The following is an 11,143-nucleotide window of genomic DNA, read 5'->3' as shown; positions in this document are numbered from 1 at the left end:
TACCATTTACTGTAGGTTTACTAAATGCCATCGGTATTTTGCCTCGCCCTATGGATTCGTTCTTTCAGTCCCCACACAGTAATAGACACTAGAGTCCCGTCAGGACCAGAAACCGCTTTCTTAGGAACTCCGGCTGGGGCTCAAAGGACAGCAAATAACACATCTCACTTCACCTCTGCTCATGGATATACCCAGGCCCATTACCCACATTCGCTCCGTCATTAACTTGTCAAAAGACCCCGCACCGCTTCCCACGCCACACTAGCACCAGCCCTTGCGCATGCGCACAAAGACCCGCTCCCAGGGGGCGTGACGCGCGAACTGGGCGGGACCTGAGCGGCCCACGCGTTGCTAGGCGACACGAGGGTTGCAAAGGCGGCGGCAGTTGGCTTGCCGCTGCTCCGGCCTACAGATCTCGAGTGGAGAACGCGAGCACCGCCGCGCCCGCCTGCGAGTTCCCGGGTGCAGCGCCCCGGTCCTCTCCTGCTTGGAGGGTAACCACGGAGAGCCGAATCCCAGGGGTGGGTGGGTGCGTCGCTGGGGGCTTGGCCCCTGCCCACGCCCATGCAGCCGGGCCAGCCCAGGCTCCGCCCCTCCGCCCCTCGCCCTCACCGGCCCGCCGCAGCCGCTGGGTGCTGCCTGTGTCCTTTCTCCTCTGGTTCCTGAGTTTTCACATCCACACTGCTTTTTAACGAATGGCCTTCTTTGGCTCCTCTTGAGTTTCGGGTCTGGTTATCCTGTAAGGCTCCTGGCCGTCGCGTGCCCCCCTTTGTCTTTAGCGGTTGTGACTGTGGGGACTCAATCCTTAGATCACTGGTTTTAGAATACTTTGTCCGTCATGGCCTGCTCCAAGCACAGTGATTTCTGAGGGACTGGGGAGGCGTGCCGGCTGTGGGGCTCCCACAGGGGCGCTCTTACGCTGCACCAACGCAGCTCAGCACCCTGGCCCGAGGACGCCAAGGCGTATTTGGGGAACCTCTTTTGTGTTTCGTCTGCAAACCCAACATTGGTTGGGGAATTGAAGGACTTTGGAGACCCTCTGATGCGATTCTTCTGTGCCGGTTCTGAAACAAGAAGTCCAGGATCGTTGAGCGTCCTAACCCGGGTTCTGTAAAGGGCTGCTCCTCCGCGTCCTGCTGCCGCTTAGTAACGGAAATAATCAAAGGGGGGCAGGGGAGGAAGAGCGAAATGGGAGACGCAGGAGGATGATGCTGACGGGGTTGACTGCCACGGAGGTAAACACACGTTTCAGAGCGAAAGGAGGTAAAAGGGTTTTCCGCGCAGGGTCGTTTGGGGTGACTGCCTGCGTCAGAGGCGTCCAATGTCACAGTGCAACTTGAGATGGGCAAGGGCTGCAGATCGGTGCAGGGTTCTTTAATGCTCAAATCAGCCCTAACACTGTTGATACAGTTCCGTTTTCATAGACTGGAGATTCAAGAATTACCATTTGCTGGTTTGGGAGCCACAAATGGTAGCAGAGTAACCATTTGGTTTGAAAGTGCTGTAACTAGCAGAATTAGTTTGCCACTGAATTTCACTGAAACATGTCATCAAGGAACTGGAAGTTCATCTTTGCTAGTTGTAACTTCATTTTGTGTTAAGAGTGACACCCTGACTCCCCTAAAAAAGGAATCTGTGCCGATACTATAGAGCAGAGTTATAGTAGCAACTAGGGTTCCTATCATAGTGAAAATTACATTCATGTTCCATTTAGACTTTTGAGAAAACAAAATATCAAGATGTGCATTTCTAATAAGACAAATGGTAGTTTCTCCAGAAGTTCAACTGAATGCTGCCTATTTTCTTTTTTCTATTAAATGTAGTATTTGTATAACATAGTTGACATAATTATTTGAAATAAAAAATGATGACATTCATAAAAACTTATTTTCTGCCTGAATGTGAACAAGAATTTTTATAACAAAAAGTCAAGCCTGAAACAAAAATTGATAAAGCAAAAAAATTAAGGTTGTATCACTACTTTTAGAAAATACATTTGATCCATAAAAGCAATGTAAGCCACCAAATTCATATAAAAACATGACTAATTTTGAGTGTCTTTAATACAGTGAATTTATACTTTGTGTTTCTTAGTTTCTTTTTTCTGTTATATATATTCTATAATTGTATATGTAAATGTATTATTAGGCTGTAACATATTTATATCCAACTCATTTGTTTGTTGTAACTAGTATAAGGGGGCTTAAAGTTCAAGGAAAATGGAATTAGGCTGGCGCTGCGGCTCACTAGGCTAATCCTCTGCCTTGCGGTGCCGGCACACCAGGTTCTAGTCCCAGTCAGGGCACTGGATTCTGTCCCGGTTGCCCCTCTTCCAGGCCAGCTCTCTGCTATGGCCCGGAAGTGCAGTGGAGGATGGCCCAAGTCCTTGGGCCCTGCACCCGCATGGAAGACCAGGAGAAGCACCTGGCTCCTGGCTTCGGATCAGCGCGATGCGCTGGCCGCAGAGTGCCGGCCACGGCAGCCATTGGAAGGTGAACCAACGGCAAAAGGAAGACCTTTCTCTCTGTCTCTCTCTCACTGTCCACTCTGCCTGTCAAAAAAAAAAAAAAAAAAAAAAAAAAAAAAAAGTTCAAGGAAAATGGAATTAAAAGAAAATGTGAAGGGGCTGGCACTGTGGCATAGTGGGTAAAGCCACTGCCTGCAGCGCCAGCATCCCATATGGGCGCCGGTTCTTGTCCCAGCTGCTCCACTCCTATCCAGCTCCCTGCTAATGGCCTGGGAAAAAGCCTCAGAAGATGGCCCAAGTGCCTGGGCCCTGCACTCATGTGAGAGTCCTGGATGAAGCTTCGGGCCCCTGGCTTTGTGGTCATCTGGGGAGTAAACCAGCAGATGGGAGATCTGTTTCTCCTTCTCTCTTTCAAATAAATAAATAAATCTTTTTTAAAATGTGAATTTTCCAAGAACTTTTAGAAGCTCCCTTATCTATTGTGTACCAGTGGTTCAGTGACCAGAATTAAAGGGCATAGTTTCACTGAAACATGGCTTACTTATAACTGTTCTGTCAGATAGTACAGATTTTACATAAATTCAAAGAGTACTGTAAGAGTGAACTGCGTTAAAATGCCAACATGAGCCTAAATCTAAATAAAGATAGAAAACTTTTTAAAGTCCATACTAACAAAATTCTAATTTCCTTTGGTCTGATCAACAGACATGTTGGTATGCTCACTGGAAGAAAATCTAAACAGCAATCATAATGATATACCCACTTTATGTACTTGCTACTTTCATCAAGATGAGAACTCTATGGCTCAAATAACTTCATTTAAATTCCTTTAAATCTGCAAATTAGTCCAAACAACTGTGGGAAAGACGGTTCAGAATAGAGAGTAAATGCTAAGTAAGTGTTAAGTAAGTAATGTAACAATCTAGAGGGGTGTAGCATAGCACAGACCAATCTCCTTATTTTTCACAGAGAAGAGCCAGTCAGTGCCTGAGTGTGACTGGGAAACAGGTGACTCAGCGTTCTGCCAGAATTGTCTTTTTTTTTTTTTTATTCGCTACTCAGAGGACTTTTAGGCTACATCTTTCACACAGAGGAGCATGCCTCTGAATTTCAGCAAATCCACCAATTTTGGTTTTCTCTACTCCCCCCCCCCCCATCAAATCCACATAATGCTAAATTTATGACTCTTGTAAAAGCATTTATTATAAGACTCCTTTTTATAAACCTTTTGGGATGATCTTTACTCAGTAAGGATGGCTATTTCTAACTCCTGTGAGGATGATCTTCCCTTTCCTTTTTGCACTTTAATGTATTTCTTGACCTCTTATAGTGAGCATTTGTCATTGTGATAAAAAAAAACTTTAAAAATATTAGTTAATTTACAGGATCTACTTTGTGAAGTCTGATTTTAATGTGTTGAAGTCCATAGAACTATATCTTAATGGGAGAATGGATTCAAAGAATCTTGGTGAAAATCCTAGGCATACCAGTCACTTATTTCAGTTAAATGTCTGATAAGATTTGTTAATAAGAAGTAACAGAAAGATAAGTGCAAGGTTGTATTTTTGAAAGCCTGGCTATGCAAGTTTATTGAATAAACAATTAAATAAATTAGAGCTGAATATTTCCAAGGTCACTATTTTAAAATCAGTACTCTCAGACTCTTGACCCCTATAGCTATAGTGGAATTTATGATTGTGTATCTTCTCACATTGGTCTAGCATGGGATTATGTGCCACAGTAACCTGAGTGAATGGATTGCAGTAATTGGCTCCCAGCAATTAAGAAACGGGAAAAGGAAGAATGGATCTCTTCCCAGCAACATCACAGGGAAGAGAGCAAGAAGACTGATTGTACATGTCTTTGTTAAGAAATAAGAGACAGAGAATATAATTTGATTACAATTAAATGTAGTGGTCATGGGATTTTTTTTAACAATCTATAGTTACAAATATGAGTGTTTTAGAGATATGCAAGCTATTACCTGAAACAACACATTGTTATATAGTTTTTAAGACATCATTCCATAACTCTGGAATGCAATTTTATTTGAAGAAATAAACAGTTCTCTCTGTATCTTTCAGGGCTTTCTGTTTTTTGGATTATTTTTTCCAAAATAGAGCATAAATCGTTTTTAATGTTGGAATTGAATGTTAAAATTTTAATATATTTAAAAGGGTTCTCACACATATATTTCAGTTCTGTACATTCTTAAAGGGAATTTCAAAATTGTCATTATTATGTTATCCATTAATGTTGTTTTGACATCTTTCAGAGATAACTGGTACTAAGGCCTCTGTAGCCATGGCTAGTTCTGATGTGAAACCAAAATCAGTAAGTCGTGCCAAAAAATGGTCAGAAGAGATAGAAAATCTGTACAGATTTCAACAAGCAGGATATCGGGATGAAGTTGAATATAAACAAGTGAAACAAGTTTCTATGGTAAGATTTATATCGCTGTTAACCTGAACTCACAATGAGTTTTGTCACTGAAAAGTATTTAAAAAAAGAACCCGAGAATGATGGAAGAGACTTCTATTCCAACTCATTTTAGTGAGCAGGAGACACAGGCCCAGGACAGTGATTTGCAGGACACGTTGGTGGAAGAGGTGGTCCCTTAGCTGGACACATTCAGAATTTGTGGCTTTCATTAGCAGCTGTACTCTGCTCAAGGCACCTTTTATGGGAGAATTATAAAAGCAGAGTCTTCTTGCCTCACTCAGGTATTTGCGTGATCAGAGACTGAGCCTATTGGATGACTAGTATTTCACTCCTGTTTCTTTGGTATTTTAAGCATGAATTAGTAAAGGCTTAAATTTTGATTTTTTTAGTAGAAATTACGCATGACAAGCTGGCACTGTGGCGCAATAGGTTAATCCTCTGCCTTCAGTGCCAGCATCACATTTGGGTGCCAGTTCTAGTCCCGGCTGCTCCTCTTCCGATCCAGCTCTCTCCTAAGGCCTGGGAAAGCAGAAGATGGCTCAAGTGCTGGGGCCCCTACACCCATGTGGGAGACCTGGAAGAAACTCCTGGCTCCTGGCTTTGGATCAGCCCTGCTCTGTCCATTGTGGCCATTTGGGGAGTGAACCAGTGAATGGAAGACCTTTCTCTCTATTTCTCCCTCTGTCTGTAACTCTACCTCTCAAACACATAAATAAAGTATTTAAAAAAAAACACCACAATTATATATGACTGAGAGTCATTAGGAATAGTTCCTGATGTACATTGGATGTACATTCCAGGCTTTCTTGAGAGAGTGGATACATAGCTTTGTTTTCTGAAGACTAGACCAAAACCTAGACAGGGCATCCCTTTACAGTGTGATTTTTGTTTAACTTGTTTATTCTGCTGGCTGCAGAATTTTGTTTTGCTTTTTAAATATTTCTTTTTTTGAAAGGCAGAGTTACAGAAAGAGAGAGAAAAAGAGAGAGAACACAAGATTACATCCTCTGGTTCACTCCCTGATGGCCACAATGTCTGGGACTAGGCCAGATCACAGTCAGGAGCCAGGAGCTTCTTCCAGTCACCCACATGGGTGCAAGGGGCCCAAGCACTTGGGCCATCTTCTACTGCTTTTCCAGGCTATTAGCAGGGAGAAGGATTGGAAGTGGTGCAACTGGGCCTTGAACCAGTGACCATATGGGATGCTGGTGTCATAGGCAGCAGCTTAACTGGCTACACTATAATGCTGGCACCAACTAGGAGTTTAAGTTTTTATCCTACTGACTACTATGCAGTTTTTAAGTATCTTTATGTCATAGAATATAATGAAGCATTCATGAGTATATGAGGGTATATGGAAAAATGGAAAGGTAAGTTTATTATGATGCAAACATTGTGAAATACATGCAAACGAGCAGTGTTCAAAACATTCATGGGAAATGCATTATGAAAAAAAGTGTGCATGTATTTCAAGGGCTTTTTGGGCACCAAAATAAACACTGTAATTCCATTTTTCTATGAACTTGTTGAAGCACTCTCAAATTTTAATCATGAAATTTGGGGCTGCCACAAAGTTTTATTTTTTATTAACTGACAGTTTATCAAGGATTCATTAATACATAGATTTTTCAGATCTCTATAATCTCTTTTTTCCTTCTTCATTCATTGTACTCTTTGGCCTTGCTTAACACTTATTAATAAGCAAAGTAGCAAGGAAAAGGATTTGGAGCAATACAGAGCACAAATGTAATCAGCTGCTTAACAGACAGTAATAGACATCATTGGGGTTCGTAAGGAATGAAGTTAAAACATACTGATGAAGATGTGTTCACTGTGATTTTACTGATATTTTACTCTGTCTCAATTGCCAAAAAGTAGTTTTCAGTACTGTATTACCTATGGCTTGTAAATAGGTATAACACAGAATTACCATTTTAATGCAATTCAAATATAAACTCTACGCCTTGCCTTAAGCTTGGGACTACAGAGGCAGTGTTAAACACACACCCTTTGTGTTATTACGTATACCCCAACCTCAAATAATGTCAGACTTAAGAGAATGCAAAGAACATCCTTAAAGAAGTCCCCCCCGAAAAAAAATGAGTGTGCTGCTGAGAGTAGGGGTGCAGGTGTCTGGGTGTAGTTAAAGGAAGAACAACACTACTGACTTGGCAATCATATAAAGAGGTTTTGTGTTTCATGTGAAAATTTCTATGCCAAAGCTTTGGGAGATAAAAGTACAGGTAAGAGAGTGCCTGAATTCAACAAATCCCTTGAGCCAGGGGAAGAAGGTGGGCTTCAGAGTCCATCAGCCCAGAGTTTGCACCGGCTCTGACTCCTCTTCGCTGAGTCATGCTGGGCAAGGCTCTGCACTGGGTCTGCCTTCCCTAAACTAAAGCAGTGCTGTTTGTACTGCGCTAGAGAACTGTCACAGGAACTAGAATGGAATATCGTTGAAGTGCCTGATGTCACGATGCTGTAATTGGTCAATAAATGATACCTTTTATTCTCAAAGCTTGGAGTAGAAAATAAATAACAAGAATAAGAAAACCTTGTGTTGGTCAACATTTATGTGTCTTTTTTTAAAAAAAAAAGCAGTCTACTGGTTCACTCCCCAAATGTGCCCAGTATGCAGGGCTGGGCCAGATCAAAGCTAGGAGCCTGGAAATCCACTGGGATCTCCCACAGGTACACAAGTGCTTGGGCCAATATCTGCTCCCCCCGCCCCCACCCCCGGTGCATTAGCAAGAAGTTGGATCCCAAGTGGAGGAGGGACTCAATCCCAGGCATTCTGATACAGGATGCAGGCGTCCCAAGCAGCAACTTAAGCCCCCATGCTAAATGTCTGATCCTGGCTGCTGTTCTGTATCTACATCAGGGCTTGCCAAGGATTATCAAATATGCTCTTTGCTTTTTCTTTTTCTCATGAATAACAACAAAAAAGCACTATTAGGACACAATGTATTCATCTTTTCTTCCCACTGAAAGATTTGGTTCATACATGGAGACTATGAAAAATGAAGGACTGGGGCTGCTGCTGTGGTGCAGTGTGTTAAGTCCCTGTCTGTGACGCCAGTATCCCATATGAGCACCGGTTAGAGTTCCAGGTGCTATTCTTCCAATCTAGCTCCCTGCTAATGTACCTGGAAAACAGTGGAAGATGGCCCAAGTGTTTGGGTTCCTGTCACTCATGTTGGAGACCCTGATGGAATTCCAGGCTCCTGGGTTTGGTCTGGCCCACCCCCAACCGTTGAGGCCATCTGGGGAGTGAACCAGTGGCTGGAAAAGCTCCCTCTCTCGCTGTCTTTCCCTCTCCCTGTGTGTAACTCTGCCTTTCAAATAAGGTGTTGAAGAACAGAATGTGGTTTTCTAAAACTTACATAATGGGTTTCTGATAATAATAAAGTGCATCTCACAAAATCCAGAAGGAGGCCGGCGCCGCGGCTCACTAGGCTAATCCTCCACCTTGCGCTGGCACACCGGGTTCTAGTCCTGGTCGGGGCGCCGGATTCTGTCCTGGTTGCCCCTCTTCCAGGCCAGCTCTCTGCTGTGGCCAGGGAGTGCAGTGGAGGATGGCCCAAGTCCTTGGGCCCTGCACCCCATGGGAGACCAGGAAAAGCACCTGGCTCCTGCCATCGGATCAGTGCGGTGCGCCAGCCGCAGCGCGCCAGCCACGGCGGCCATTGGAGGGTGAACCAACGTCAAAGGAAGACCTTTCTCTCTGTCTCTCTCTCTCGCACTATCCACTCTGCCTGTCAAAAAAAAAAAAAAAAATCCAGAAGGAACATATTAACAACAACAGAAATGCATTAACCAAGGGCCAGTGCTGTGGTGTAGTGGTAAAGCTGCCACCTGCAGTTCCGGCATCCTATACAGGTACTGGTTCAGGTCCTGGCTGCTCCACTTCTGATCCAGCTCTCTGCTATGGCCTGGGAAAGCAGAAGATGGCCCAAGTCCCTGGGCCCTGCATCTGTGTGGGAGACCCAAAGGAGGGTCCTGGTTCCTGGCTTCGAATCAGCGCAGCTCTGGCTGTTGTGGCCATCTGGGGAGTGAACCAGCAGATGGAAAACCTCTCTCTCTGTCTCTACCCTGCCCCCCTCTGCCTCTGTGTAACTCTGCCTTTCAAATAAATAAATAAATATTAAAAAGAAAGAAAGAAAGAAATGCATTAATCTAATTAAGAAGGCATAACATTGACTTTGAAGAGGGAGAAAAATGTCCAGATCAAATCAAGCCAAATAATAAACAAAACCATGCAGAATGTAACAAAGGAGAGTGGAAAGAAGAAAGGTTTATTACAGATTATATTTTTGATCTCAAATTTCTATTAAAACCTTGAAATTTGGGCAGAAGGAAATATTGATGCTCCTTTAGATACTTTTTTAAAATCTGTAGGTCTTTTTTTTTTTTTTTTAAAGATTTATTTATTTATTTTTTTACTTGAGAGGCAGAGTTACAGAGGTAAGGAGAGACAGAGAGAGGTCTTCCATCCGCTGACTCACTCCCCAAATGGCTGCAACAGCAACAGCTGGGCTGATCCAGAGCCAGGAGTCTGTGTCTCCCACGCAAGTGCAGAGGCCCATGCACTTGGGCCAACTTCCGCTGTTTTCCCAGGCAATCAGCAGGGAGCTGACTCAGAAGTGGAGAAGCTGGGACTTGATCTGGTGTCCATATCGGATACTAGTGTCAAATGAGGATGCTAAACCTACTACCCCACAGCACTGGCCCTTTAGACATTTTCTGAGTCTAGCTGCTTCCCTCCTTTCATCACGGTGCTACACCAACAGTCTACAGGCAGTGCCTTCAGAATGCAGCCTGGGCCTTGCCCTATTTTTTTCCCTGAGATATTATTTTTAGAAGTTATGTTTGAAATCATTTGTAGACATATGAAGCAGGAAATGCAGATTATCTAGAATATTTGCTCTATCTTGGCCACATTCTAGAAATTTAAATCTAGAAATTGAGCTCCAGAGAGCAGCAGTGATTTGGTCACTCCATGGTATAAACTTTCAATGTAAGATGTGTACTGTGTATGAGTAATACTCTCTGTAAGGGCTCAAGAATTTTTAAATTTAGTCTTATACTCTTTTTGTGCGTGTGTGAGTTTGACTTTTAACTATTTGAGAGCGGAATATGAGTTAAAAATACATCTGGCATTATAACACGTGTGTTCTGGTTTTTGTTGTGCAGGTAGATCGTTGGCCAGAAACAGGTTACGTGAAGAAGCTTCAGAGAAGGGACAATACTTTCTATTACTACAACAAACAGAGGGAATGTGATGACAAGGAAGTCCACAAAGTGAAAGTTTATGCTTACTAGCCTTTCTTCTATTGATACTTATCCATTACACGTTAAGAAGTCATTCTTTCGTTCTGCATCATGTACATGTTTATCACTGTACAGAAACATTCTGAATGCACCCTGCAGTTTAATGTTTTGAAATGCAAAGCCATGAAACTGGTGGCTATTCATCACCCTGTCCTGTTCTGAAATCCAACTGCAGAAGCATTAAAGTTGTACCCTTCATGACCCTGCTCTTTCTGACCATTGTAACTGTGGCAGAACCTCTGATATGTGTGGGGAAAGAAGTTGCCCCCTTTGAAACCCGCCCAACGCTTAGGCTACTTGTGTATGCTCTTAGAGCACAGCTTTCCCACTCTCCGCGTTTTCCTCTGTATAGAACACCATTTTGAACAGCCAGATCTACAACAGGACCTTCTCTTGCCTCTGGGGTCCTCTGCCTCCTCCTGGCCAATGAATAATGCTGCTCTAGGAGCAGCCTTCCACTGATGACTGTCAGCTGTGCATTTGGCCTAGTGGTTAAGTTGCCACTTGGCACCCGCACTCCGTATCTGAGAGCCTGGGTTCAAGTGCCGGCTCCACTCCTGATTCCAGCTTCCTGCTAAGGCACACTCTGGCCTGCCCCAGCCTCTGCTATACGTTTGTTACAAATCAGTGGATAGGAGATCTCTCTCCCTTTCAAACTGAATAAATACATGTTTAAAAGTAAAAATGGGCCGGTGCCGCGGCTCACTTGGCTAATCTTCCACCTGCGGCGCCAGCACCCCGGGTTCTAGTCCCAGTTGGGGCACCAGATTCTGTCCCAGTTGCTCCTCTTCCAGGCCAGCTCTCTGCTGTGGCCCGGGAAGGCAGTGGAGGATGGCCCAAGTGCTTGGGCCCTACACTCGCATGGGAGACCAGAAGAAGCTCCTGGCTGTTGGCTTAGGATCGGCG

General features: G+C 43.8%; 1 protein-coding gene across 4 annotated transcripts; it reads left to right on the top strand.

Moving 5' to 3' along the window:
- The first annotated feature begins 361 nt into the window (after window positions 1-361).
- Window positions 362-10,435, top strand: MEIG1 (meiosis/spermiogenesis associated 1). 4 transcript variants are annotated; one of them, XM_008268325.5, is made up of 3 exons: window positions 362-494; window positions 4,743-4,909; window positions 10,100-10,435. In XM_008268325.5, exons 2-3 carry the CDS (start codon window positions 4,772-4,774, stop codon window positions 10,226-10,228), a joined length of 267 nt encoding a protein of 88 aa, XP_008266547.1. In that variant the 5' UTR covers window positions 362-494; window positions 4,743-4,771; the 3' UTR covers window positions 10,229-10,435. The 4 variants fall into 4 exon arrangements, with proteins under 4 accessions (XP_008266547.1, XP_002717506.1, XP_008266548.1 ...); XM_002717460.5 differs by having other exon boundaries at window positions 376-1,235; XM_008268326.5 differs by having other exon boundaries at window positions 391-521.
- Window positions 10,436-11,143: the final 708 nt, after the last annotated feature.

This window comes from Oryctolagus cuniculus, chromosome 13 (assembly GCF_051225735.1).
Source record: "Oryctolagus cuniculus isolate XC-2025 breed Fujian yellow rabbit chromosome 13, ASM5122573v1, whole genome shotgun sequence".
NCBI lineage: Eukaryota > Metazoa > Chordata > Mammalia > Lagomorpha > Leporidae > Oryctolagus > Oryctolagus cuniculus.
The sequence above is the reverse complement of the archived record's forward strand: the minus strand, read 5'-3'. Positions and strand labels throughout refer to the sequence as shown.